The 26,142-nt window shown below is 36.8% G+C and overlaps 1 protein-coding gene across 2 annotated transcripts; it reads right to left on the bottom strand.

Annotated features, from left to right (window-relative positions):
- Nucleotides 1–13,821: 13,821 nt before the first annotated feature.
- Nucleotides 13,822–16,613, bottom strand: LOC130951718 (uncharacterized). 2 transcript variants are annotated; one of them, XM_057880424.1, is made up of 6 exons: nt 16,528–16,613; nt 15,941–16,009; nt 15,677–15,817; nt 15,492–15,565; nt 15,235–15,372; nt 13,822–14,322 (listed from the first exon to the last, which is right to left on the bottom strand). In XM_057880424.1, exons 2-5 carry the CDS (start codon nt 15,998–16,000, stop codon nt 15,240–15,242), a joined length of 408 nt encoding a protein of 135 aa, XP_057736407.1. In that variant the 5' UTR covers nt 16,001–16,009; nt 16,528–16,613; the 3' UTR covers nt 13,822–14,322; nt 15,235–15,239. The 2 variants fall into 2 exon arrangements, with proteins under 2 accessions (XP_057736407.1, XP_057736408.1); XM_057880425.1 differs by lacking the exon at nt 16,528–16,613 and adding an exon at nt 16,332–16,427.
- Nucleotides 16,614–26,142: the final 9,529 nt, after the last annotated feature.

Raw genomic sequence — 26,142 nt, 5'->3', positions numbered from 1 at the left:
CCTTACATTCCGTGAGATCAGAGTCTTCGTGGTATAAGCTAGAATCAATTGGCAGCATTCTTGAGATCTGGAAAGTCTAAACCTTGTCTGTGGTATTCCGAGTAGGATCTAGGATGGGATGACTATGACGAGCTTCAAACTCGCGAGTGCTGGGCGCAGTGACAGTGCGCAAAAGGATCATTGGATCTTATTTCAACACAAGTGAGAACCAACAGATGATTAGCCCTACGTAACCCGTAGCCGGACCATTTTTACAGAGAGGACGGATGGTAGCCATTGACAACGGTGATCCCCCAACATACAGCTTGCCATGGAAAGGAGTACGCATGACTGGATGAAGGCATTAGGAAAGCAGGGATTCAAAAGGAACAAAGCATCTCCATATGCTTATCTGAAATTCCTACCAATAAATTACATAAGTATCACTATCCTATTTTATGTTTTATTTCTCTTTTAATTATCAAAACCTCATAACCATTTGAATCTGCCTAACTGAGATTTACAAGATGACCCTAGCTTGCTTCAAGCCGACAATCTCCATGGGATCGACCCTTACTCACGTAAGGTATTACTTGGACGACCCAATGAACTTGCTGGTCAGCTGCGCGGAGTTATGAGAAAAGTGTGAACTCACGATTTCATGTACCAGCGGGCCAGCTTTCCAAAAAGAAGCTAGAGCCCTTGGGATGCCACTCAAGCTATCCTCAACACCTTCTCTATTTTTGTTTCTGCTTTCGGACGGTTGGATTGACCTCCGCACAACTTGCAGAGTCGCAGCAGTATTCGCTTCCATGGTGTTCGCCAGGTTCGCCATCGCCGCCGTGAACTCGGCATGGTTGTCAGCCGGTTGCTCATTCATACTCTCTCGTGAACGTGATCGACCTCGTCCGCGAGTGGCCATTGGGTTTCCTGTCTACACCAAACAATCGATATCGAGGTGATCAGTCCCAATATCAAAAGCCTAGTGTTTTAATTATCCCAAACAGGCACTCACAAACAAGCATGCTATGAAATATCAAGTAGATAACCTAAATAGCATGAAAGAAAAGACACAGAGTATGCAATGAAGCACAATCGGTCCATTCCTCAGGCTCACGAGGACGAACCGCTCTGATACCACTAAATGTACCACCCTAATTAGCCTAAGCCTTACCTCGCATCATAAAGCAAAGGTTAATTAAAGGTTATGATAGTTCTAAGCTTATACTTATATTATATAGACGGAATTAATAATATCTAGAAGCCCGATGAAGGATATAGCTCAAAAACAGGATTTGAAAAGTGCAAAGTGTACTAACGAAGCTACTAACTTAGAGCACAAGAAACAGATGTAATATAACAAGATATAGTAGTATAATATCATAAGGATCTAGCCACGGCTCGCGGAGTTTAAGCCGGCTAGCCATAAACAGACCATATGTGAAACCAGACAGTAAAACCAGCTTATACAAGTTTTGTTCTCTCAAATACAAGCCTCTAGGCGAAACCAAAATGCAAAAGTGAGAGGCATATACATAATAAATCGAAAAGACTCCAAAAGGTATCCAGATCCTCCGCTCCTGTCACCAATAGAACAACTCACCGTGGTGGGTTGCGACCTGCATCTGAAAACAACAACATAGATATGGTATGAGAACCGGAGGTTCTCATTATGGTAACAGTTCCCAGTGATGTAGGATATAAGACCCTGGGATGCCAAAGGTAATCCTAGACTCCATATCTATCACAAGATTCAAGCTTAAAGCATTCTAAAACAAATGAGCATAGTATATACTTCCTTAACAACACTTAAACCATTGCACCAAAAAGGGGTAATCTATCTTAAGGGATTTCTAATCTAATCGAACACCGCTGTCCCACAGCCTTCACCAACCGATCCTCCATGTGATCCCATCGCCACCACCTTCCGAACCTCCTCAATCTCAGTAGAAAACACAAATATATACAATACAAGTAAAACACATGTAGAGGCATATATAGCAGTTCAAATAACAATTAGACATGTTATACAGATAGGAAATCAATATCAAATCGGCAAAGCATACAAACAGATAGAAAATGCACATGATATATGCCTGCCCTACTGGCTGTGATATCACATTATCGGTTCAACTGCCAACCCGATACATCTCCATGGAGATGTTGCCCTTCGGATTCATGGTGTGGGTGCCCCCGAGATATAATGCTCGGATCACTATCCAAGATTTTGCGCCTGTACGCTCTGATGATCCGAAGGAATGCGAGCGGGATCTATTACCTCCGACCTCACATCTAAGCGCAAGCGGGATGAACCACCGCCCTTACACCACCGCCGCTGCTACCTCGACAGGCGGGATCCAACCTTGGCCCCTGCCGGGCGCATAGCGTCTCATAATCTCAATGAAAAAGTGGTACAGTGGTTTTCAAAATATTTATAGCACAAGATGGATCCATTGCTTCATTCAGAGTCCTCGACTCTTTCCAACCACTGTCATTTACATTTCAGTTCCTTGATCTCGCATCTCATTCATCAACCCTTCATCACACATCATCAACCTCCCCAGTACAAGCTGTGCCAACACTGCAGGCAGATTTCCTGCCTCTGCATGTGCGGACGCACAGGTTTGTGTGTGCACACAGGTCGCCATTTACGCAGAGTGTGCGTGCGTACAAGGCTGTGTGGGCGCACACGCCAGAATACTCAGAATTCTGTAACTTAAAGTTCACCAAAATTCCACTTTTACCCCAAAATCACAATTTTCACAATTCTTTTCATAAAACACAACCAAACCAACCGAAACCACTCCAAAACTCCAATTATCATCAAATTCACACTCTGTGGCATATTACACCAAACATACCACATTTTTCCTTATCCACAACATCAATATCAATATATTTCATATATTCAACTTCATTAACAATTCTCCAACTATATTACCCATAGATAAACACCAATATCACATTTATCAACATTGTCACTACTCAACTTCACAAATCATGCATCCTCAACATATCACTATAAATCATCATTATCAACTCAAAATTTCTCATTTCATTAATCATCATCATACAATTAAATCCATCAACTCATCAACCATTCAAATCCAATCCTATCCTATGGGTCACTAGCCTAAGTGTCCATGAATATTATATACTACATAGAGGGACCCAAAACCATACCTTGGCCGATTCCCAATATGAACCAAATGAGCTTCCAACCAAAATCCAACCACCAATGTAGCTCCAACAAGCACCAACAGGCTCCAAACTCACAATAATTAAACTATATATGCATAAACCATCACAAATCAACCTAGGATTTCACTTAATCACAAAATCACAAGGGTTTAGTGGCTCTTACCTTTTCCAACAGATTTGGTAGCAAAAATCCAATGCTAAGCAAGGATTAGAGTAAACTTAAACATCCAAAATCACAAAAACTCACTTAATCCAAAATCCTAAAAACCCAAAAATTAGAGGAGAGGAACTATGAAGATTTCGAACTTTCCTTACCAGTTTCTTATATGGGTTTTGTAGAACTCTTCACAAGAAACGTGTAGCCGCTGACAGCACACAAATCGGAACATCGTAGCTCAAGTTATAAGAGGAAGAAGGAGAAGATGAATAGTGAATGAAACTCTCACCTCTCCTCTCTTCTATTCACGCTGCTGCTGTTGGTGTGGTGTTTAAGTGGCTGAAATGGCCACTTAATGGATTTATATAGGCTATGTTTGGTTGGAAGGAAAGAAGTAGAGAGGAAATAAATAGAAAAGAAAGAAAAGAAAGGAAAGAAATTGAGTGGATTTTTATTTTCCTTAGATGAGTTTGGATGAAAGGAAAATAAGAAGGAAAGAAATGTTATAAAAAGATAATTTTATCCTTATATTATAAAATATATTAAAAAAGTAAAAGGGTAATATTGGAAGTAGAGAGAGAGATTTAGTTTTCTCTTCATTTTCTCTCTATTGTTGGAGGAGAAAAATTTGGTGGGTCCCACCAATATTTTTCCACACATTTTCCTTTCTCTCTTATTTCTCTTCTCAACCAAACAAGGGAAAATAACTATTTTCCTTCCAATTTCTTTCCCTCCCTTTTCTTTTCTCCCATTTTCACCTCAAACAAACATAGTGATAGTGTTAGGTTTGGGCCCAACTTGGACCCGGTCCAACCCGTTAGCATTTTTTTGGGCCAAACCTTTAACATTAACGCCCAGTTTTCCACCTCTAATGTTTTTCTAAGGTTTTTGACTATTTCCACTTTTTCTCGTGCAGTACCAGGTAGACATGAACCGATTCAACCGGTTCACTGTCGGTTTGCGATTTTTCACCATTTTTCGCAGAAAGCACATTTTCTGACTCAGAACGACCACTAAGTCCAAAAATGATGCTTAAAACCTCAAATTCTTACTCTAACTTTTTGGAATCAAATCGGGATAATATAACCTCTTAATTAACAGGTTCGATTAATTGCGGTTCTTACAGACATCAACGTCGTCATTGATAGCAGCAACAAACGGCATCACGCTTGTGGCAAGGCAGCTAGCTATGGTGGCGGTGCTATCCTTGTTTCACAAGAGGGAGCTTTGAAGAAGTAGAATTGTTGTTGTATAAAATATCTTTGGTTAGAATTATCGAGAGTTGTTGGAAGTTGCTGATATTTTGTAGACAACTGCCTAATTGTTATTGCCTTGTCCAACTTAATTAGTTAGAAAGCTTAATTATTTAGAAATATTAGCTACGAAGATTCCACACTTAGCTAGCGTATTATAACTATATATAGTGTGTCAATTATAATCAAGTGAAATTTTTTCACTCAATAATAAATCCAGTTTCTCATTCATCCCTTTAGTTCATCTATGCAATCTTTCTTTGCTCTTTCTTGTTTGAAGAACTGCAGCTCCGAACACGTTTTAACATGGTGCAATGAGCGTGGAGATGCTGTAGATTATTGAACACATAGAGAATCGACGATTTTGTCTCTTCCTTCTAGATCAACCATGACAGAACCTGGAGAAGGAGTGGAAAGCTCAATCACAGAATCAGAACTCTCAAAACCAAAATTTCTCTACAGAAAATTTACAAATCTTGGCAAGATTGATGAATCAACTTGCATCCCTACAATCGCAAGTAGGAAGAACCAACATCACTCCAATTCAAGATCCAACAAACCCATATTACCTTCATCCGAATAAAACTCCAGGTTTAATCCTCACTCAACTCCTTTAACGACACGCAATTAACATTCTTGGGCAAGATCAGCCTCATTATCCATAAAATCCAAGAATAAATTGGGATTTATTCACATATTTCTTCCAAAACCAGAAAGATCCTATCCAAATTTTTAACTCTAGGACAGATGCAATATTTTTGTATTATCATGGTTACATTCCTCTTTGAGCAAGGAATCTTGCTGAGTGTCCTCTCCTGCAACATAGCTTCAGACCTTTGGAACGATCTTAAACACAGGTTCTATGAGGGAGATTTATTTCGTGTAGCAGAACTCTAAGAAGAAATGTTTGCAATGAAGAAAGAAGAACTCTCTATCACATAATATTTCACCAAATTGAAGGAAATTTAGAAAGAACTTGATGAGTTCAGACCCCTTCCAAACTGCAATTGCGGGTCACAATGCTCATGTAGATTAAAAATTGTGCAAGAATACTATAATCAAGAATATGCTATCCGAATCTTGAGAGGATTAAATGATTAATATAGTAAAGTCAAGTCACAGATTATCTTCATGTCACCATTGTCAAAAGTTAATTCCATATACTCTATGCTTTTATAATAAGAAAGACAACTCATAGGACCTGATCATGCTAAAGAAAATATTATTGTGAATGTTGTAAACATTAATGCTGGTAGTACCAATTCTAAAGAATTCACTCCAAACTTTATCCCATTTATGTGAGGAGAAAGAAATGGCAATAATTGACCAAGCAAAGAAAAAATTGGAGCAGGTAGGGGATCAATGAGGGTTGTTCTCATTATGGCAAGTCTGGCCACATAGTTGAAACTTACTATCACAAATATGGTTTTTTCCTCATTTACAAAGAAGATTTGAAACTGCTAGTATCAACAACCTTATTGTTGCTAAGAATGCTCTTGATCCAAGCAACAATCTTAAAAGAAACTCAGCCCAAAATGAAGAGAAATAAAGCCTTGATGATTTGTTCTCTGAAGATCAAAAGAAAGTACTGATTACAGTCTTTCAATAGCAAAGAAGTGATCATCCTCATTCTACCCTCTAATCTCAAGCAATTGATACTATTATAGCTCTATCAGCAGGTGTTTATCATATTCTTTATGCATCTCACACATCTCTACAGTCTAATAATTGGATAGTGGACACTAGCGCTACTGCACATGTCACTTTTTCTTTTAAATTTTTTTCAAATTTACAATATAATTGACCCTATTTTGATAAAATGTCCTAATGGCACTGAAACAATTATAAATATTTATGGGACTGTTATGCTATCACAAACCTTTATTTTAACCAATATTCTCTATGTACCATCTTTTACATTCAATCTCGTCTCTATGTCCAAAGCAACTAATATTTTATCTTATGAATTTTTGTTCAAAATCACATATTTTGAGGTCTAGAACAACCATTCCATAAAGATGCATGATTGGGCATACTAACCAGAGAGGTGAACTATACATACTTGATAGAGAGACATTTTACAACTACTGCAAACCAACACTTACACAAACAGTAAGATCAAACAGTACTATACCAGGATACACTACTATCACTGCTAACAATTTCATTAATCATCACATTTGGTATTGTAGATTAGGCCACATTTTCAATAATAGGTTGTTAGAAATGCAAAAATATTACCCTTTTATTATTTTTTCTTTGAATAATATTTCCTATGAACGTTGCCATTATGTTAAATAAAAACATTTATTTTTTAGCTTAAGCTAAACAAAGTAAAAAAACTTGTTTGAGTTAGTCCACATGGACATTTGGAGATCTGTTTTCACCCCATTTTTTACTGAACACAAGTATTTTTTTTTACTATTGTTAAAGACAAAAGCAGATTCACATGGATTTTTTTTATAAAAAATAAAAATGAAACTCCCTTTCTTGTTCATTATTTTATGCAATTTGTTAAGCTTCAACATCAAATAAATGTTAAATGCATTCAAATTGATAATGGTGTTAAATTTAAAATGTCAAAATTCTATGAATCAAAAAGCATCCTCTACTAAATCTCATGTGTTGAAACACCTCAACAAAATGAGATGAAGGAGAAAAAAATACAAAAAAATATTAAACATAGCTAGATCACTCTTATTTAAGGTTAATTTACCAAAAAGATTTTGAAATCATGCCACTGCTCATGTTGTTCACATTCTTAATAGAGTGCCTAGCTCTGTCGGTAAGAACTCCTACCCATATCAACTTCTTTTTAGCAAAATGCCAAATATTCAACACCTTAAAGTGTTTGGATGCCTAGCTTTTGTATCAATCTTGACTGTTCCCAGAGAAAAATTTGATAAAAGAACAAGAAAATATTTTTTTTTAGGGATACGATATGGCACTAAAGGCTATTTACTCGTGGATGTTCACAACTAGGGTTAGCAATGGGTAGGGTAGGGTATGGTTTGGACTCTACCCTAACCCTACTCGCGGGTTGAAAAGTTTTTTAAAATTCTACCCTCTCCTACCCTACCCGTGGGTTGAGAATTTCTCAACCCTAACCCTACCCGCACCCTAAAATTCTAAACCCTACCCACAGAAAAATAAAAAAATTTTAAGCAAATATAAAATTCAAGCATTCTAAATTTTATACATATTAATAAAATAGAAAATAAAAAACTAAGTTCAAATTAAAATTAAAAACAACAAAATCTTAAAGAAATCTAACATAAAATTACAAATAATATGACCATCAACTAGCTTGGTGGTTATTTCAAATTTTATAAGAAAAAGATTGTAGGTTCAACACTCACTTTTTTCACTACATATATAACTTTTACATATATATTATATAATATATTAGAGGTGCGAATATAATAGAGTAGGGTATACCCTGAATCTGTACCCTACCCTACTCGCAGACAAACTCACATCGCACCCTACCCTACTCACAGCGGGTCGGGTAGCCAACCCTACCTAAACGGATTGGTTTGGGTTGGGTACCTGCGAGTAGGATATACATTGTCAGCCCTATTCACAATAAACAATTTTTTATAAGTAGAAATGTTATTTTTTATGAGAATATTTTTTCTTATCTTAACTTCCAAAATACTGCATGTTTCACTAACTTTCAATCTCATTTACCTATGCATCCTCAAAACACTATTACTTGTAATGACAACACTTCTCATTTTTTTTTTTTAACTATATGTCTATATCATTCCTAACATAACATCTAGCACTACTTTCACACACACATGGCATGATGCATCCCATTATTTTCAAAACCATGATGATATAACAGGTAGAAATTCCACGAACACTACTCAAGACAATGGTCTCACACCTTACACACAACCCATTATTGCTGATAATGCTATTTTACAAAGGTCTACAAGGGAAAGACATAGACCAAGCTACCTAGATGGTTATCAATGTATGCATACAACCGTCTCTCCAAGTCATGACCAACCATTTACTCCTCAGAGGTATCCCATGTCAAATCATTTATGCTATGACTCTCTTTCTCAATCACACAAGTCTTTATCTATCACCATTTCAACAAATCCTGAACCAACATCCTATGAACAAGCAATCATTCATGATTGCTGGAGACAAGCCATCAAATCTGAGCTACAATTATTGGAGGACAACAACACTTGGACGATCACCGCTCTCCCAAAAGGAGAAAAGGCAATTGGGTGTAAATGGATTTTTAATAACAAAATATAAATTTGATAGGAGCATCGAAAGGCACAAAGAAAGACTTGTTGCGAAGGGATTTACACAAACTCAAGGTTATGATTACTTTGACACTTTCAGTCCAGTCATTAAAATGATAACCTTTCGATTTCTCTTAGCCATTGTTGCAAGCAAAACTTAATTCCTCCACCAAATTTTTTGCATGGTGACCTACCTGAAAAGTCTATACGAAAGTGCCTCAAGGTTTGAGTGCTCCACCAAGGTCAATTTGCAAGCTCCAGCGCTTTTTATACGGCCTCAAACAGGCAAGTTGCTAATGAAATTCAAAGCTCTGCTCAGCCTTGCTGTATTTGGGTTACGCTCAATGGAAGGCAGACCATTCCTTGTACACTAAGTCAACTTCAACAACTTTTACATTCATATTGATCTATGTAGATGATCTAGTAATCGCATGGGATAACATAAATGAAATTCAGAATATCATGAAGAAGCTGGATAATTTGTTCAAAATCAAAGACTTGGGTGAGCTTAAATTCTTCCTAGGTATGGAAGTAGCACGAAGCAAACAAGGTATAGCTCTATACCAACAAAAATACACCCTAGATTTACTAAAAGAATATGGACTGCTCAATTGTAAATCTGCCAGTAGCCCAATGAACTATTTCGCCCAACTTTCAAAGACCACAGGAACACCTTTGGAGGGTATGAAGCCTTATAGGAGACTTATTGGAAGATTAATTTACCTCACAAACACGAGAGCTGACATATGTTATGCTGTCAGCAAGCTTAGTCAGTTCTTAGGCTATGCAACGAATGAGCACTTTAAAGTTGCCTGCACATTTTGAGATATTTAAAGCAAGCTCCATCAAAAGGATTGTTATTTGACTGCAGTTGTGATTTAATACTGCAAGGCTTCACTGATTCTGATTGGGAAACCTGCCCAGATACTCGAAGGTCAGTGTCAGGGTATTTCTTCTTTGTTGGCTGCTTCTTATAGTTTCATGGAAAAGCAAAAAATAGAAAACTGTGGCTCGATCATCATTAGAGATAGAATATTGAGCCATGGCCTTGGCCACTTGTGAAGGAATTTGGCTCACTTATATACTAGACAGTTTCAGAATTAAGCTAGTAAAGCCCTTGACATTGTTTTGTGATAATCAATGAGCAAGACATATAGCTTCTAATCCAATATTTTACCAAAGAATAAAACACATAAAAATAGATTATCACAAGGTCAGGGAGATAGTGCAAGATGAAACCTTAAAGTTGATGCCGATGCCATCAAGAAAGCAAACAACAGATGTCTTAACTAAAGCTCTATCTGCAGAACCATTTGAAACATTATGTGGTAAGCTAGGCATGTATAACATATACACTCCTAGTTTAAGGGGCTGTTGCTATATAAAATATTTTTTATTAAAATTATCGAAAATTGTTAGAAGTTGCTGATATCTTGTGGACAGCTACCTAATTGCTATTGGCTAGTCCAACTTAATTAGTTAGAAAGCTTAATTAGTTAGAAATATTAGCTATAGAGATTCCACACTTAGCTAACATATTGTAACTATATATAGTGTGTCCATTATTATAATCAAGTGAAATATTTTTTCACTCAATAAAAAATTCAATTTCGGATTCATCTCTTTAGTTCATTTCTGCAATCTTTCTCTGCTCTTTCTTGTTTGAAGAACTGCAGCTTCGAACAAGTTTCAACAAGAATCATGGAGGGTGGCGGCATGAGTGTGAAGGGCATTGAGGTTGCAATCACAAACATCGTTCAAATACCACAAGCGCCATGCAACCAAGAAAGCAATGGCATCGCGGCGACGAACGGCGTAAGTGGTCATGGTTGCATGACCAAGAGAGGGATGCCTACGATTACAACGATGGCGACATGTGGGAGGGTAGAGGAAGAGCAAAGAAAAATTGGGTTGGGATTACTATTTTGTTAAACAAAGCCCAACTTTTCAATAAGCTTGCAACAATATATTCTTTCAAATTTATCCTAAGAGTTCAAACAATATTTCTGTTTATTCCAATTAGACTTTGGGACTCTAGAAAGACTTTTATGTTTGTATGTAAGGTGATTGCTATAGTGATGATGACTATTTTTTTTCTCATGTGATCAACTGACTTGGTATAGTAGTGGTCTCGACACGTTATCTTTATTCTTGACCAGTAGGTTTGGGTTCAGATGACTAGTTTTAGAGGACTAGAGAAGTCACCCTATGTTTTCCTGGTAGTTATCAAGGAATATGGATTGTGGGAAAATTGATAAAATAGTAAGGTGAAGGGTTAATCACCATTAATTTTGTAATTTTTATGAAATGTATGTTTCACTGACTTAGTAATTAATTCCTTATTTTACTACTTTACTAATTTTTTTATTTTAAAGTATCCTGATCCATTATCAAGTAATTAACATCAATATTATAATTAGGACGATTATTTTCATACTACACTCGTTAATTATAGGCCACCATGCCCCTTTTTGTTGGGTTTTACAATGTTTGTCTAAGTTGGAAGAAGTGGTCTACATAATAATATCCAAAAACCAAAACTTGTCTAAATAATAATAAGGGTAAAATGTTAAATTGGTCTCCTATTTTTGAGTGTAATCCTTTTTTAGTTATTAATGTTTAAAGTGTCTTATTTAAATCTAAAAGAATTTCATTTAGTTTTAATATAGTCTCACCGTGAGGTCAGTTAAATAATTAACTGAATGTCCTACATGACAGCAGTAAGAACAAAATTGATAATCTGGAGAACAAATACAAACTCTAAAGGTACAAAATAAACCGTAGATGTATCAATACATTTAATTATTATTTTTTTTACAATTTAAAAGAAATATTTTCTATAAAACTAAGGAGAATGATAAATAAATGTATTGATACATTCACGATTAATTTTGTGCCTCTGGAACTTGTACTTATTCTCCAAATTATCGACCTTCTGTCATGTAAGACATTCCGTTAATTATTTAACTTTGACATCACGGTGGGACTATATTGAAGCTAAGTGAAACTTTTTTGGATTCAAACTTTAAATTTTAAGCACTAAAACAGGGTTACGCCCAAACATAGGAGACTAATTTAATACTTTACCCTAATAATAATAATAATAATAATAATAATAATAATAATAATAATAAACTTATTTCTAAAGCATATATTACTTATTAAAAAAATTTTTGTTGCTAAATAATTATTCTTCTATTATATATTATACCATGATTTAATTATTATTTAATAAATCATGTACTAAAATTAATTATTCTATCTATAAAAGTAAAATATATTTTTTTGAGAAAATAAATAATGCCCATTTTAAATTTAATTTGATCTCATATAAGTATTTAATATTACTTATTTTAATAATGACACTATTAAATGAATAGAAAAATGAAGAATAATAAATATTTATTTATTTAAAAAATTTCCAATACAAAATTTTATATTTATGTAATTATTATTATTATTATTATTATTATTATTATTATTATTATTATTATTATTATTATTATTATTATATACACGTACAGATGGACATGTTATTAACCTATAATAGCTCTACTTTTATAAGAATTAATTCCTAGAAATACAGTAATCAGTTATTGATTGTATGACACAAAATATGACTTAAAGTTATCAGTATCTATCTATTTTCGATCAATACTAATCTATATTAAAAAAATATATAACAAACACTAGTGACAAATAATGTGCCATTTCAGCCAAATATAAATACATAATTAATGTAGTAAATTTATAGTACATAATTACTAACTACCAAATAACAAACACTACTTTCCATCCAATATTGAAGGAAACAAAAACCTATCACATTAATAATGAGAAAAATCCAAAGCAATTACACAAAAAAAAAAAAATCATAACAACACTGCTTTAAAAATTTAAAGAAAAAAAAAGTAAAAAACACAAAATGGACCCCAAGGCCCATATTTACAAAATAAAAAAATCATAAATCTTGCTAATTATTCTAAATTTCTAATAATACTAATGACCTGACAAGTTACCAAAAAATTTTAGTATGGAGCAAAGTGCAAACCGAACCTTTATTGTTTTGGTGAATAGAGGGGGTCAAAGATCCTAAACAACAGAAAAGAAAGAAACAAAGACAACAAGAGGCCTAACACTCACCTCTCATCCTAAAACAGCCAAAACAATCAGGGGAAGCAAACCGAACCTAACTCTAACTCTTCTAAGACATACCTGACTCCTATGAAAAAGAACATAAAACATGTCATTCTCCTTGCTATACCAACTCAGTTCATCATATGAGAAAAAAAAATAGACATCATCACCTTAGCATTACCCTGCATATGTAATAGGATAGAAATAATTGTTTTTCAGAATTATTTACTTTCTAATTTTTTTTAATATTTGTAATTAAGAGTAATTATACTTAGAATTTAAATAGTGTTTTTTATTTTTTTCCAACCTTGAGTTAGTTTGCCGGATAGAATATTGTTAGGATAGGCCTATTAATTAGGCCCATATGAATTATTTAACTAATTAGGATTATAAATAGAAAATTATCATTGTATTGATAAGGAATTAATAAATTGATATTGATTGAACTTTGGTAAATTAGAGTTTCTCTCCCTAATATAAAACGGAAGTTCTAACATATTTAAATCTTATGTATTTCTCTGTAATCTGTAAGTATTGTTTAGTTTTTCTATTAATAAAAGTTTTATTTTTTGTCAAAAAAAAATTATGTCCAAAAAAAAAAGACCATCACCGTATTTTCTATTGAAAATGTTTCCAGAAATTAAGAAAAGTTTGAAAATGTGTAAATATTGATTTTAGATTTACGGAGGTTTTACAAAATATTTTCATTGGAAATTTTCTTATAATTTGCAATCAAAAGTGTTTTCACTCAATTTTTTATTATCACTGAAAATTAAAATGAAAATGAGCAAACCCTAATATTTCACTGTACAATATTGTCATCCTGTTTTCAATCACATAGGTATATCAGTGTTCCCGGTATACTTGAAATTTTTCCTATCACTATATGTAACACCAGTACCGAAAAGTAAAAGATAAAAATCTATAGAAGCAATCTATAAACAATGGCTTTTGGTGTTTCAAACAGGAATAAAGGGAAAGTTGCAAAGGCATGAGATACCCACTTCATCGCCGCATTTTCACTGAGATAAGTCAATGAAGTATAGGAGAGTAAGAAGAATCAGTTCTATACTTGTTTGCGAAATTTAGTTCTAAACTGTCAATAGTAGCCCAAGAACATTCTTTTTTTTTCCCTCTTACACTTGCTCCCAAGCAGAGCAACACTGAATTGATACGGCATTTTGGCTATCAGACCACACTTGTCACTTAACCATCTATATATTTAATAAAAAGAGTATTTATAATGATGCACCAATTGGTTCCAGATAAAAGAAAATACAGATGACGAACTTCACAGTTTCCACTTAAACAGGAGATATACGAAAACCTGCACAGGATCATCTCAATATCAACCCCTTCAACAATGTCAGGCTCTAACAAAGCTCTAATCATCATCAGGAATAGGCAAGGCATGTTAATTTCAAGCATAGGCAAACTCAAAGAAGAAATGCATTAAGAGAAGGCTACTCAACTTGTGGGATTGACAATTGTACTAATTTGCTTGAATGTTATGAATTATGACTGTTGTTATCAAAATATCTGTTAATTACATCCTTGAACATTTTTACTTTGGACTAATTAGCCCTTGAAGAAAAAAATATCAATTAAGTTCTCCACGATAACAAACGATGGATATGTATGTCTTTTTGTTAATGGGAGATGGATATGTATGTCCTTTTCTTAGCGGGAGTGCAAAAGGAAATGGAGTCGTCCATGTATTTCATTATCTACAGTGGTGCATGTCTCGTTACTGTTACTGCCATATGAGCATGAAAATGATGTCGTTTTGAACAATCAAGCATTTATTATTTTTTGAGTTTCCATCTAATCTTTATGAACTGCTCTCTATTTATCACGAATCCTACTAAGACAAGTAAAATTTCGTTCCAAAAATTGTTATCTACAATCTTTCATAAATAGACACGTTGTACTAGTTAGGTTTTATATGATGAATTAATAGAAGGACATCACATGTCTACCATTTGCTATCGTGAATGACCAAATTGGTACTTTTTTTTTTTCAAGAGCTAATTAATCTAGGGTCGAAATTTTCAAGGACATAGTTGTTACTTTTCTCTTAATCTAATATGACCACACTCCAAATCAAATAAAACAGATCCTAATGCTTCAACACACGAATTCAAAATTCTACCAACTTCCAAAGGTAGTACCATTTCCTCGTAGATCTATGGGGCCAAGTGATTGTGTTAATGCATGTTCACATACATTAGAAAAATACCTTCACTAATCATTCTGATTGAGCTGAAGTAGATATCGAGCATTATGCAGAACAGCATTAGCTTCCTCATTTGAGGCATCAATTGCACGCAATTCTTTAATTTCTTCCTGCCATTTCTCCACTTGCTCCTTATGAATCCTACACATTATGAGTTATCAGTTATAAAGAGTTTTACCATGGAAATCATATAAAACAACAATAAAAAAGTAAGAATAGGTATATGAGCTCAAAAGTTTTCAGTTTCATAGCTCACATACATAATCAGTTTCTCCTCAAATTCATTGCTTAATTCCTTAAACATTGTTTTCCCTGATTCCAAGAGCTCAGACACCTAAATGCATACCATCATTTCAGCAAGGTCAAAACTCAAAATTGATTTCCATAAAGTATCACAAGAATATTCACAGTGTGCTATAACAATTATACACATATATAGCTTTACCCTTTGAGTAAAATTCTCAATTTTCTCAAGAATAAGAGAGATATTCAGTTCCATTTCCTCAGATCCAGTAATGTTGGCCTCCATTTCTTCCTCTTGTACAGTACGTACTGAATCTGCTTCAGCTTTCCCCTCTTCTTCCCCCTTATTTATTACCAAAAATTGCAAAAAGAATAAACAAAACTAAATAAATAACACACAGTACGGTGCCGAAGAGGACGAAAGGTAAAATTCATGAGAAAATTGTTGAAGGATAAAAATGAGAACCTCAGGTTTCAAGCGTTTCCTTGTAGCTCCATTCTCTGAGCTTTCCCTTCGAGTTGACATTGGTTAAACCTAAGCACACAATTTAACCATAAAAGATATTTTCCTTCTAAATCTAGATCCAACTTTATGCATATTAACCAAAAAATTAGAAAATTCAAAATTCATCTAATAATCTTTATTTCCTTAAAAACAAGGCACACATAGTAGTGAACCGGAACTAACTAGTGTGAAACCCTAGCGTAGAACGTAAATCCGAATTTTCCAAACTAGAACTACACAATAGAAAAAACGAATTAGAATTCAGGATTGAACTATTGCAACTGTAAATAATGTGATAATGATTTGAATGAGAACGTAAATCGCGAAGAAAATCCAAATTCAAAGCACTAACAACGAACATGGAAACGGTGTGACTGCGTAATGATTGATTGAATTGCAAGCATCAATTAATCAAAAGATATATCATAGAAAAGAAGACACTAAAAAGAAACGATAAATTGAATTTTCTTTTTCTCCGCTGATGGATTTGCGTGATTATATTTGTAAGACAGTAAGAGCAGTGAAAACAAGTGGAAACGAATTTTTACCGGTTAATTGAATTTGCGAAGATGGATAGCGTTGTTAATCTTGGAATTTCAGAGTAGCAAGAGAAGTATGTGAACGAAAGAGAAAAAGCAAAAGGACTAATATAGTCGTTCACGTTCATGATTTTGAAAGCGCGCGTCTTTTTTTTTTGTACTCTTATTCTTTTTTTCGAGGATATTTCAACAAAAATTCACAAATCTTGTGGTTAATTTTTTTTATATGATTTACACATGTGAGTTATGTTGGGTTATGAAGTTTTGGGGTGATATACACTTTTGTGACAGCGTTATTTTTTGTGAATTAAAGAGAAAAAAATTGGATTGTCCAATTTCTTTGCAGAGAGAAAAAGGAATTCAAATCGGATGGTCCGATTTGTATGAAATAGAAGTTGGGTTGGATTGAAATCGGACCCACCGATTTCTGGCTTGGAAATTTTTTTAATGCGACTATGCGAGCGAACACTAGTCAAACCCACCAATTTTAGATCTGTAAACAATTTGAAATTTGAAACGCGGTCGGACCGTCCGATTTACTTGTTCATGTATACATAAACCAAAATTGCACGAAACTTCCCACTTCTTCTTCTTCTTCATCGTGAGTTTCGAATCTAAGCTCATGTTCTTTCTCTCCTCTCATTCTTCTCCTCCATTTTTGCAGAAAAAATAATAGTGAGATTTAGAGTGTTTAATATCATTATGGATGATAGAGTTATCTTGAAAATTTATTATTATAGACAAATTTTATTACAAACATACGAGAGAGTTCAATTTGTTTGTGAAAATACATTAGATGTTGTTATTCTGTTCACATTGTCATTTGAGAAATTAAAAGGTGTGATTTGTGAGAAGATAAATTCTCAAATATCTAGGAGAGTATCATGTATTTTGTACATGTATCGTTTATCTATGTTTGGTGGGTTCATTCAATTTCAAACAAAATATGTGGTTGATGAAGCGAGCATGCATGAAATATTTTCAATGATCTATACAAGTGTGCGAGGCATGCCGAACCCCAACTAAACTGTATGATCCTAGTGAAGTTATAGAGCAAAGGCAAAAATTTCCAGTGCACCGCTGCACCCAACTTGTCTCCAAATAGAATTGTCCCAAATAACAACATTATGTGACACTTTACATACCTCTGAATGTGAATATCATCAGTCAATACTATGCGATCTTTCAAATCCCTAAACCACGTCAATTTTATAAAGTTTTCTCTACAGTCCGTCTTCCTCGATGCAATCCCAAACTGGTGCAAGCACTCGGCCTCCAAGGCCTCAAAACTACTCATGGCCAATCCTGTAACCAAAAGATCATTTGTCGGCAGACCGAGAATTATCGCAACGTCCTCCAACGGCACAGCACACTCACCAACCGGATAATAAAATGTGTGAGTCTCAGGCCGCCATCTCTCGATTAGAGCATTAATCATTGCTGACTGGCATTGGATGACTCCAATCTGAAAAACATGATAAAAACCAATCTCCCGTAAATGCCCCTCAACAATTTGGTTGTATGGATATGCGGCATAAAGTGATCACATATCAACATCCGTGAATCCTACAATATCACATTTTCATTATAACTGTCAGTATATAATTATATTAACAATAACATAATTATACTCAGGGCAAATGACTTGATTAAATCAAATAGCTTCCAATATTACCTGAATGTCCCCAGATAGAAAAGCGACGTCAAAGTCCCAAACCACATTTCTATATAAATCGAATTGAGTCAATTCGATTTAGCGGAACACGTAGTAAATTGAATCCAATGGATTCGAATTAGGCAAAAAACGTAGTTCAACTAGAATCGAATCAAATCAATTCGATTTGATGTTCTTCTACTAAATCGAAACAAATCGACTCAATATACAGATGAACTTAAATCGAATCAAATAGGTTCGATTTATAATTGAACGTAAATTGAATCGCTTAAATTCAATTTACACATGCACCAACGTTATCGTAAATCAAAACTAATTGTTTCAATTTATAAAGCAATGAGGTATATAAAAATGAGCTCATACATGAAATCTTGTAGAAGAGTGAGATTCACAATAGCTAGTGATGAGAATTTTTGTAGCTCTTGTGCACTATAGATGGTCAATTAAGAAGAAAACGCGATCAGAAATTAAGTTCACTGACAAGGCTGAGTGTTTTTCTCATATCTTCGACCAGTTTCGCTGAGTTTAAGAATACTATACTCCAGAGACTAGGACTGCATGACGTGAAACGGGTGGAGAAGTTATTCAATAGAATTTTGGTTTCCGTGTTACGCGATGATGTAAAGTATGATTCATTCGTTATTAGCAGTGACGAAGATTTACAAGTGCTGTTTCATTGTCGCCGTCGGTTTCCTGAGGTGAGGACTCCGGAGTTGTTAGCAAAGCTTGTGGATGTGGCATCTAGTTCTAGAGGTTCGAATAGGAATCTCCATTCCACAGGACATCTAGCCAGCTCTAGTGCCATGCCTGTTGGATCATCGTCAGCAGTGTCGGTGATTGCACCCGAGCCAGATTTAGTGGCTTCACCATCCTTTGCCATTAATCTGAATTGCAATTGTGATGTATTAGTTGGTGAGGCTGGAGCGTTGGGAGAGGGTGCAATCGCGGCATGCAGTTCTCCTCCGTTTGTTCTGATTTTCGGAGAGGTTGGAGCACCCGATGGGGTTGAGGATGCATTGCATGATGATGATGATGATGATGATGTGGAGCCCGCAACAATTGCTGATGATAGCGACGAGGAGACACCACGGACGACTCCACCTGTGGGTGGGGGAACATCTAGTTCAGGTACTAATTAGTACCCCCCACCCCGCACTTCTCTGCTCTGGACATAGATGCCATGGCACCTCAGGAGGATCCCTCTGTAGATATTGGCTTCGGGACAAGAGACACGCAAAATGTAGGAGGTGTAGCTGAATTTCAGGTAGGTCAGCAGTTTCAGGATAAAGAGGAAGTCGTATTTAGGGTGAAGACCTATAGCATTCACCGCGGGGTTGAGTACAAGGTATTGGAGTCAGATCACCGCAAGTACTATGGTAAGTGCAAGGAGTTCAGGAGCGAGTGTGCATGGCTCATCCGAGTCAGCCTCCGCCAGCGCAAAGGGATTCGGGAAGTAAAACGGTACAATGGTCCTCATACTTGTCTAGCCACATCGATCTCTAGTGACCACAGAAAGCTTGATTATCATGTCATATCGTCCTTCATAATGCCCATGATTAGAGCTGATGTTGCCACGTCGATCAAGGTATTGCAGAATTCCAGGGAAGCACACTTCGGCTTCAGACCGACGTACAGGAGGGTTTGGATGGCCAAACAAAAGGTTGTCATAGATTTACGGAGACTGGAAAGATTCGTATAATGAGTTGCCACAATGGATATTGGGCTTGCAGATCACTATGACAGGTAGTGTAGGTGTGTTGAGGACGAGTCCTGTTCGAGTTGGTGGGCAACTGGATGACTCTACAGCTTATTTTCATCGTCTGTTTTAGATATTCCCACTCTATGTTGAGGCATTTCGACATTGCAAGCCGTTGGTCAGTGTGGACGGTACCCACCTGTACGGCAAATACAGTGGTACACTGCTTATCGCGATTGAACAAGATGGCAACTCCAACATCATCCCTAATGCTTTTGCACTTGTGGAAGGTGAAAATGCAGAGTTGTGGTCATTCTTTCTGTCTCACCTTCGGGCTCATGTGACGCCTCAACCGGGTATACTTGTCATATCAGATAGGCACAACGGGATAAAGTTTGCGTTGGAGGCTCATGATGGGGGATGGCTTCCGCCTACTGCATATGGGGCGTTCTGCATCCGTCACGTGGTGGCTAATTTTTCCCTGACTTTCAAGGGCAAGGATGCAAGCAGTGGCGGAGCTTGAAACGAAATTTTGGGGGGGGGGCTAGACAGAAGATAATTTTCAAGATACTTTTGATATGGATCCCATTTAAGATAAGCTCGTCTAACATTTCTTTGATTTGGATAATATTGCCAAATTTGAAGCCATTTTTCAGGGTATCGTTCTAAAGAATTAAGATCAAACTCATCAGATGTAACTTTTTAAACTTTTGAAGGTTATATCTTACTTTTTTCGTGATTCATTAAAGTAGAAGAACTATCTACAGGTGTTGATATTGTAAAAGTTATACGTTTTCCTTCTTGAATATTAGCCTTCTTCTTAAAAAATGCATCATCAACTCTTTGATTTTTTATGACTATTTTATATAGAAATTTGAATATATATCCGGTAAAATATGTAAAAAAGAAATTAAAAGGACAAATACAATAATATCAATACTTATTGAATATTCTAATTATCATATAAAAAATTAAATTAAATAAACATTAAAATATAAAATAATATTAAATTACATAAATAAAAAATACTTAATTTTTTATATTTGAACTCAAACGTAGAGGGAGTGTTGCTTATTGAATAGAGAGCTGCGAAATGCAAATACAGTCAATTCAGTTCAAATCCAATATGTTTTGAATGTTTAAAACTAAAAATTATTGTACAATAAAAGCAAGAGATGAAGATTAAACTTTGGTATTTTAAGTCATAATAAAATATTTGAGCCAACTGAACTATTTTTTATTTTTTGAAAAAGTATTATTAATTTTTTTAATAAAAGTTTGGGGGGGCCATGGCCACCCCTTGTCTGAACTAAGCTCCGCCACTGGATGCAAGGAGGCTACTAGTGAATGCTGCATATGCGAAGATGGAGGTCGAGTTTCAGTACTGGTTTGACATCCTGCGTACGTTTGATCATGCGATGTGCGGCTGGGCTAATCAAATTGACTATGCACATTGGACTCAGCATCAGGATGAAGGTCGCAGATTTGGGCACATGACTACGAATATATCTGAGTGTATGAACTCGATCCTAAAGGGTGTTAGGAACCTTCGGGTGTGTGCATTGGTAAAGGCCACATATGGGAGATTGGCCAAGCTATTCATTCAGACGGGAAAAGAGGTCGAGGCACAGTTAGGAACTGGGCAGCAGTTCAGTTAGTATATGCTTAAGGCGATCGAAGCCAACCTGAAGGCCTCAAGGCGCTTCACCGTGACTTTGTACGACAGAGACAACTCAGAGTTTATGGTGGCTGAGACCAGTCCGACAGGGAGCTTTTCACTTGGCTCATACAAAGTATCCCTCACGGACCAGACATGTGATTGTGGATATTTTTAGGCACTTCATTATCCATGCTGGCATGCGTTGGCATGCTGTGCATATGCACGCTTGACGTGGTCCGCCTATGTCCACGAGGTGTATCATCTTAGCTTCGTGTGTGATGTTTATCGGATGGGATTCATACCTCCGATTCCTGAGGGATTCTAGCCGCCATATGATGGTTCGACCGTCATATCGGACCCGACCAAGAGACAGGCGACTGAAAGACGCCCCAGGACCACCAGGATTCGGACTTCAATGGACGAGGCTAACCAAAACTGGCCCAAGAGATGTGGACTTTCCCGAAAACTCGGCCACACACGTAGGAGTTGTCCCCAGAGAGGAGTGGTAATTAGTTCTGCAACTACTAGTAATGTGTAGTGTTTATGCTTTTTATTATGTCATGTTGTATTTCAGTTTAGCGTTTTATTTCCGACGTACGATTTATTGTAAGTAATAGCTATCTACTGTCGATGTTAATTTAAATTTATTATGCATAATGTTTTAACAATAGGGTATTCGTGCGGACTAGTGAATCCTTATGTTAATAAAGTTTATCAGCGATTTCTTTTTCATAAGACAATATAACATAAGGTAAGGATGTTTTGCGTGACTTAACTACTACACATAAATAAGTGAAACTGAAGTCCAGATAATAGAATACATAAAACATGTCACATAAATAAGTCTCCATACATAACTAATACAGGAATACATAAAACATGTAACGAAGCTGCTATGTCCTCATAGGAGATGTGATCCGGTAAAGCGGCGCCGATGACGTCTGACCCGCCTGCCTCTCTGTGCCAGAGGGACCTCATCACCATCGCCGTCATCGTCACCATCCTCGTCACCATCCCCTCCCTAGGGTTCTGCGTCCGGTGTGCCAGCATATGATGTAGACGGACCGGGCTGTAATGAACTGGGCCCTGCGAAAGCAGATGGGGTGTCCCACCCAAGGCGAACGTGTCGTCCAGATGTCCAGAAGGAGGCTCGTTCAGATCCACATCAACCGGAGTCTGGGATCCAGGAAGCAGAGACCTGCGCCTGGCCAGCTCATCCTCCTGCATGATCATGCTGATCTCACCTAGAAAGTGTGACCCTCCAAACTCTGCATCGAGGCCCTTACTACCGAGCAAGTCCGACAACATCTGACCTGGGATAATATACGGCTGATGCTCGTGCAGACTATCATCACACGCAGGAACCCCAGCGAAATAGTCTCCAAATCCGCAACCAGAAATATCATCACCCCCTGAATTCACTACTCCCCCACCCACGCTGCCTCCGTCACCCCCACCTCTGTGACCACCTGAGCCTCCTGCACCCGCGACCCCACCTCCACGGCCCTGACCATCATCGGATCCCTCGTCATCCCCGTCACCACCTCCCCCTCGATCCTCGTCCCCCCCCAACCGTTCTCATCATCCCCTCCTCCACCGCCACGTCGAGCACAGCCTCGACCACGACCCCTGACTCCACGCAAGCCACGATCCCTCCCACCTCGCCTGCCACGTCCCCTCCCCTCCATCACATCAATGGCCTCCTCCAGCCAAATCCACTCACGCTGGCTAGATCGTATTCCAACACGGTGCCTCCTAGCAACCCTACGGCTACGATTGTCCGAAACATTAGGCAGCTGGTCCAAGTCTGGGACTCGTCCAGGACCTCACTGAATCACCTGAGTTGGTATCGCAGTTGCCCTAGGGTCACCTAGGATGAGCTCAGGTGATAAAAACTTCCTGCCGTGTTGATACCACCAATCAAAGTACTCATGAGAAGGTCCTGGATCAGGTACAACGTCAAACTATAGCACGTGTTGCGCCCTGTTGGCCCAATAAATGTGCCAACTCTGTAGTGTCAATGGAAACCAACGATTTCCACCCCTCCCATCCTTTGACATCAGAAAATCTATGTTCAGGGTAGCACGTGGCCTACCCTGAACCCCCCTAAACTGAGGAAGCACCCAATCTACCAAATGCCACTCAATGACAGCGAAATAGATCAATGCTATCGCAGCCCTCCACAGAGTCATATGGCGTGGCTCCAATATCTCTGGGTGTACCACCTGCACGACCTCCGCCAGGCTATATGGCATCCACAGAAACTACGCATACAAGTTCATATTGTTAGTCAACATAAATTAATAAAGATGCAAAAACAACATGAATATATTAATACTCACATCCCCGGCTGGAGTAAATCAATCCTCAGTTTCCAATTCGCGACATGAGGCCCCTTATCGCTCAAGCTCGGCTGATAACCTGACCATCTGATAACCACAACATTTAGTTAACAATAAAGTTAACTGCTAAAAATGGAAAACAGTTTACATAACAAAAGGGAGAGTACCTCGACGTCAATGTCCAATGAAAAACATCAAATCCGTTCAGCCGGAATCCAGGGAACCTCCAAAAGATCCACGACTGGAGGAGGTACAGTGGACCAGCCAACTTGACGACATTTCTATTTGCCATGCGGCACATGCACCTGTATAGCCATGACAATGCAGCAGAACCCCAACTGTACTAACCTATGTCCTCCAACCTGGCGACGTACGGCAGCCATCGGATGTGGAGGCGGGTACCTAACTTGTCCCCAAACAGCTGCATCGATAGGAGCATCATGATGTACGCAAGGGCATACCTGCTAATCGTCTCCTCATCTGCTCCCTGTGGAAGCTCACTAAACGTCTCCTCAAACCATGTGCACTTCATTGTGAACTTGTCGATGCAGTTCACAAGAGGCAATACCCCGAGCAGCTCCTCAAACCACACCCATGGTGGTCGGCCACCCGCTATATATCGTGGAAAGTCTATCAGGCATCCGCTAACATACTGATCGTCGATCAGGAGACCAAGGTGGTACGCTACATCCTGTAGGGTTATCATGCACTCCCCAAATGGCATGTGAAATGTATGCATCTCAAGGCGGCATCTCTCTATGAAGGCACTGACCAACGGCTCGTCCAACTGAAACAAACTTTTGTTCAGTCTTGCAAGATGGTACAGATCAGCCATCTACAAGTAAAGAACGATCCTATCATCCAACATCATATCATGCTGCTGTCTCATGCTACTGATGCATCGATGGGGCTGCATAAGAATAGAAAATTCTTTCTCAAATTCGTCACCAAAAAACTGCTCGATGCATCAAAATTTCTAGTAATCGCAGACGTTGCATGCCAATACTTTGAAAACATTTTTACAATAAATCCCTACCAATCTTTTATAGATAAAAATGCTAACCATTACATTACTCACGATCCAATTCTTCAACGTAACAAAAAAATTATTAATATGAGATAAAAATATGTTCTTTTTATTGATACACATAAAAACCTGTAGTTAACCCTATTCTATAGTTAATGACTCACTAAGTCTAACATGAACTAAATTCAAATATCTGTTTTTGGATTTATTTTAAAAATCCCAAACTAACAGTTCTAACCAACTACTAATTTGTTTAAAAAATATTAAAAAACACTAACCTCGAGGTGGACGGCACCAGCAATATGCGCGACTCCATCTAGTCGATATAGACGATTCGGATCGCCCTCCATGCATGCAGATTCGGTTGTTCCCGGGTTGCTTTTAGAGAATTTCGGATCTAGTTGGTGGGGTTGGGGTGGGGTATGAGGTTTCTTTGTTCGAATAAACTAATTTTGATTTGTTTATATAGCAAAGATCCAAGGAAATCGAATCAATTAGATTCTAATTATGCTCGCCGATAAGTACATGTAAATCGAAACAAGTAAGTTCGATTTAACCATCAAATCGAATCAAGTGGTTTCGATTGACGTTGGACTTGTAATCCGTTGGCTAAATTGAATCCTCTTAATTCGATTTACATGTATTTGGAAATCGAATTCACTAAATTCGATTTATTAATATTTTAACCATGAACGTAATTCGAATTGATTTGATTCGATTTTCATTCAAGTTCGTTTTTCACTTATTTCGAGTCTAATGAATTCGATTTATATATAAATCTTATTTAGGACTTTGACATTGCATTTTTTTGTTTTGGACATTCACGACATATTGAAAGTCATTGGGTTTATTCAGGTCATTTGTCCTTATACTCACATGTCCGTTATAACTACCAGTAAAATTATATTTCACACTCATATTTATTAGCTTATAACAAAAACTAATTAACTTTAAATGCATAACTAGAATAAGTTCAATAATGATAAATTATTTATAAAACTTATATATATTTTTTCTTTACTTTACATAACATAATCAGAATAAGTTTGCAAGTGCATTTCACACTCATATTATTATTATTATTATTATTATTATTATTATTATTATTATTATATTAAAAACCAACATTATTATTAATAATAATCATAAAATATTATATTAAATTTGTAATTTAAGTTTGCTCTTTATTAATTTATTGTATAAATTACACTAAATTATGTTAAA

Source organism: Arachis stenosperma, chromosome 9 (assembly GCF_014773155.1).
Source record: "Arachis stenosperma cultivar V10309 chromosome 9, arast.V10309.gnm1.PFL2, whole genome shotgun sequence".
NCBI classification, from domain to species: domain Eukaryota; kingdom Viridiplantae; phylum Streptophyta; class Magnoliopsida; order Fabales; family Fabaceae; genus Arachis; species Arachis stenosperma.
The sequence above is the reverse complement of the archived record's forward strand: the minus strand, read 5'-3'. Positions and strand labels throughout refer to the sequence as shown.

What these genes read in the sequence shown, in the direction of transcription:
- LOC130951718 (XM_057880424.1), bottom strand. Translation starts at nt 16,000, where the DNA reads ATGTCAACTCGAAGGGAAAGCTCAGAGAATGGAGCTACAAGGAAACGC. An exon ending in GGAAACGCTTGAAACCTGAG is followed by an intron (nt 15,818 to 15,940) that starts GTTCTCATTTTT and finishes GTAATAAATAAG; the next exon opens with GGGGAAGAAGAGGGGAAAGC. An exon ending in TTTGAGGAGAAACTGATTAT is followed by an intron (nt 15,373 to 15,491) that starts GTATGTGAGCTA and finishes CATAATGTGTAG; the next exon opens with GATTCATAAGGAGCAAGTGG.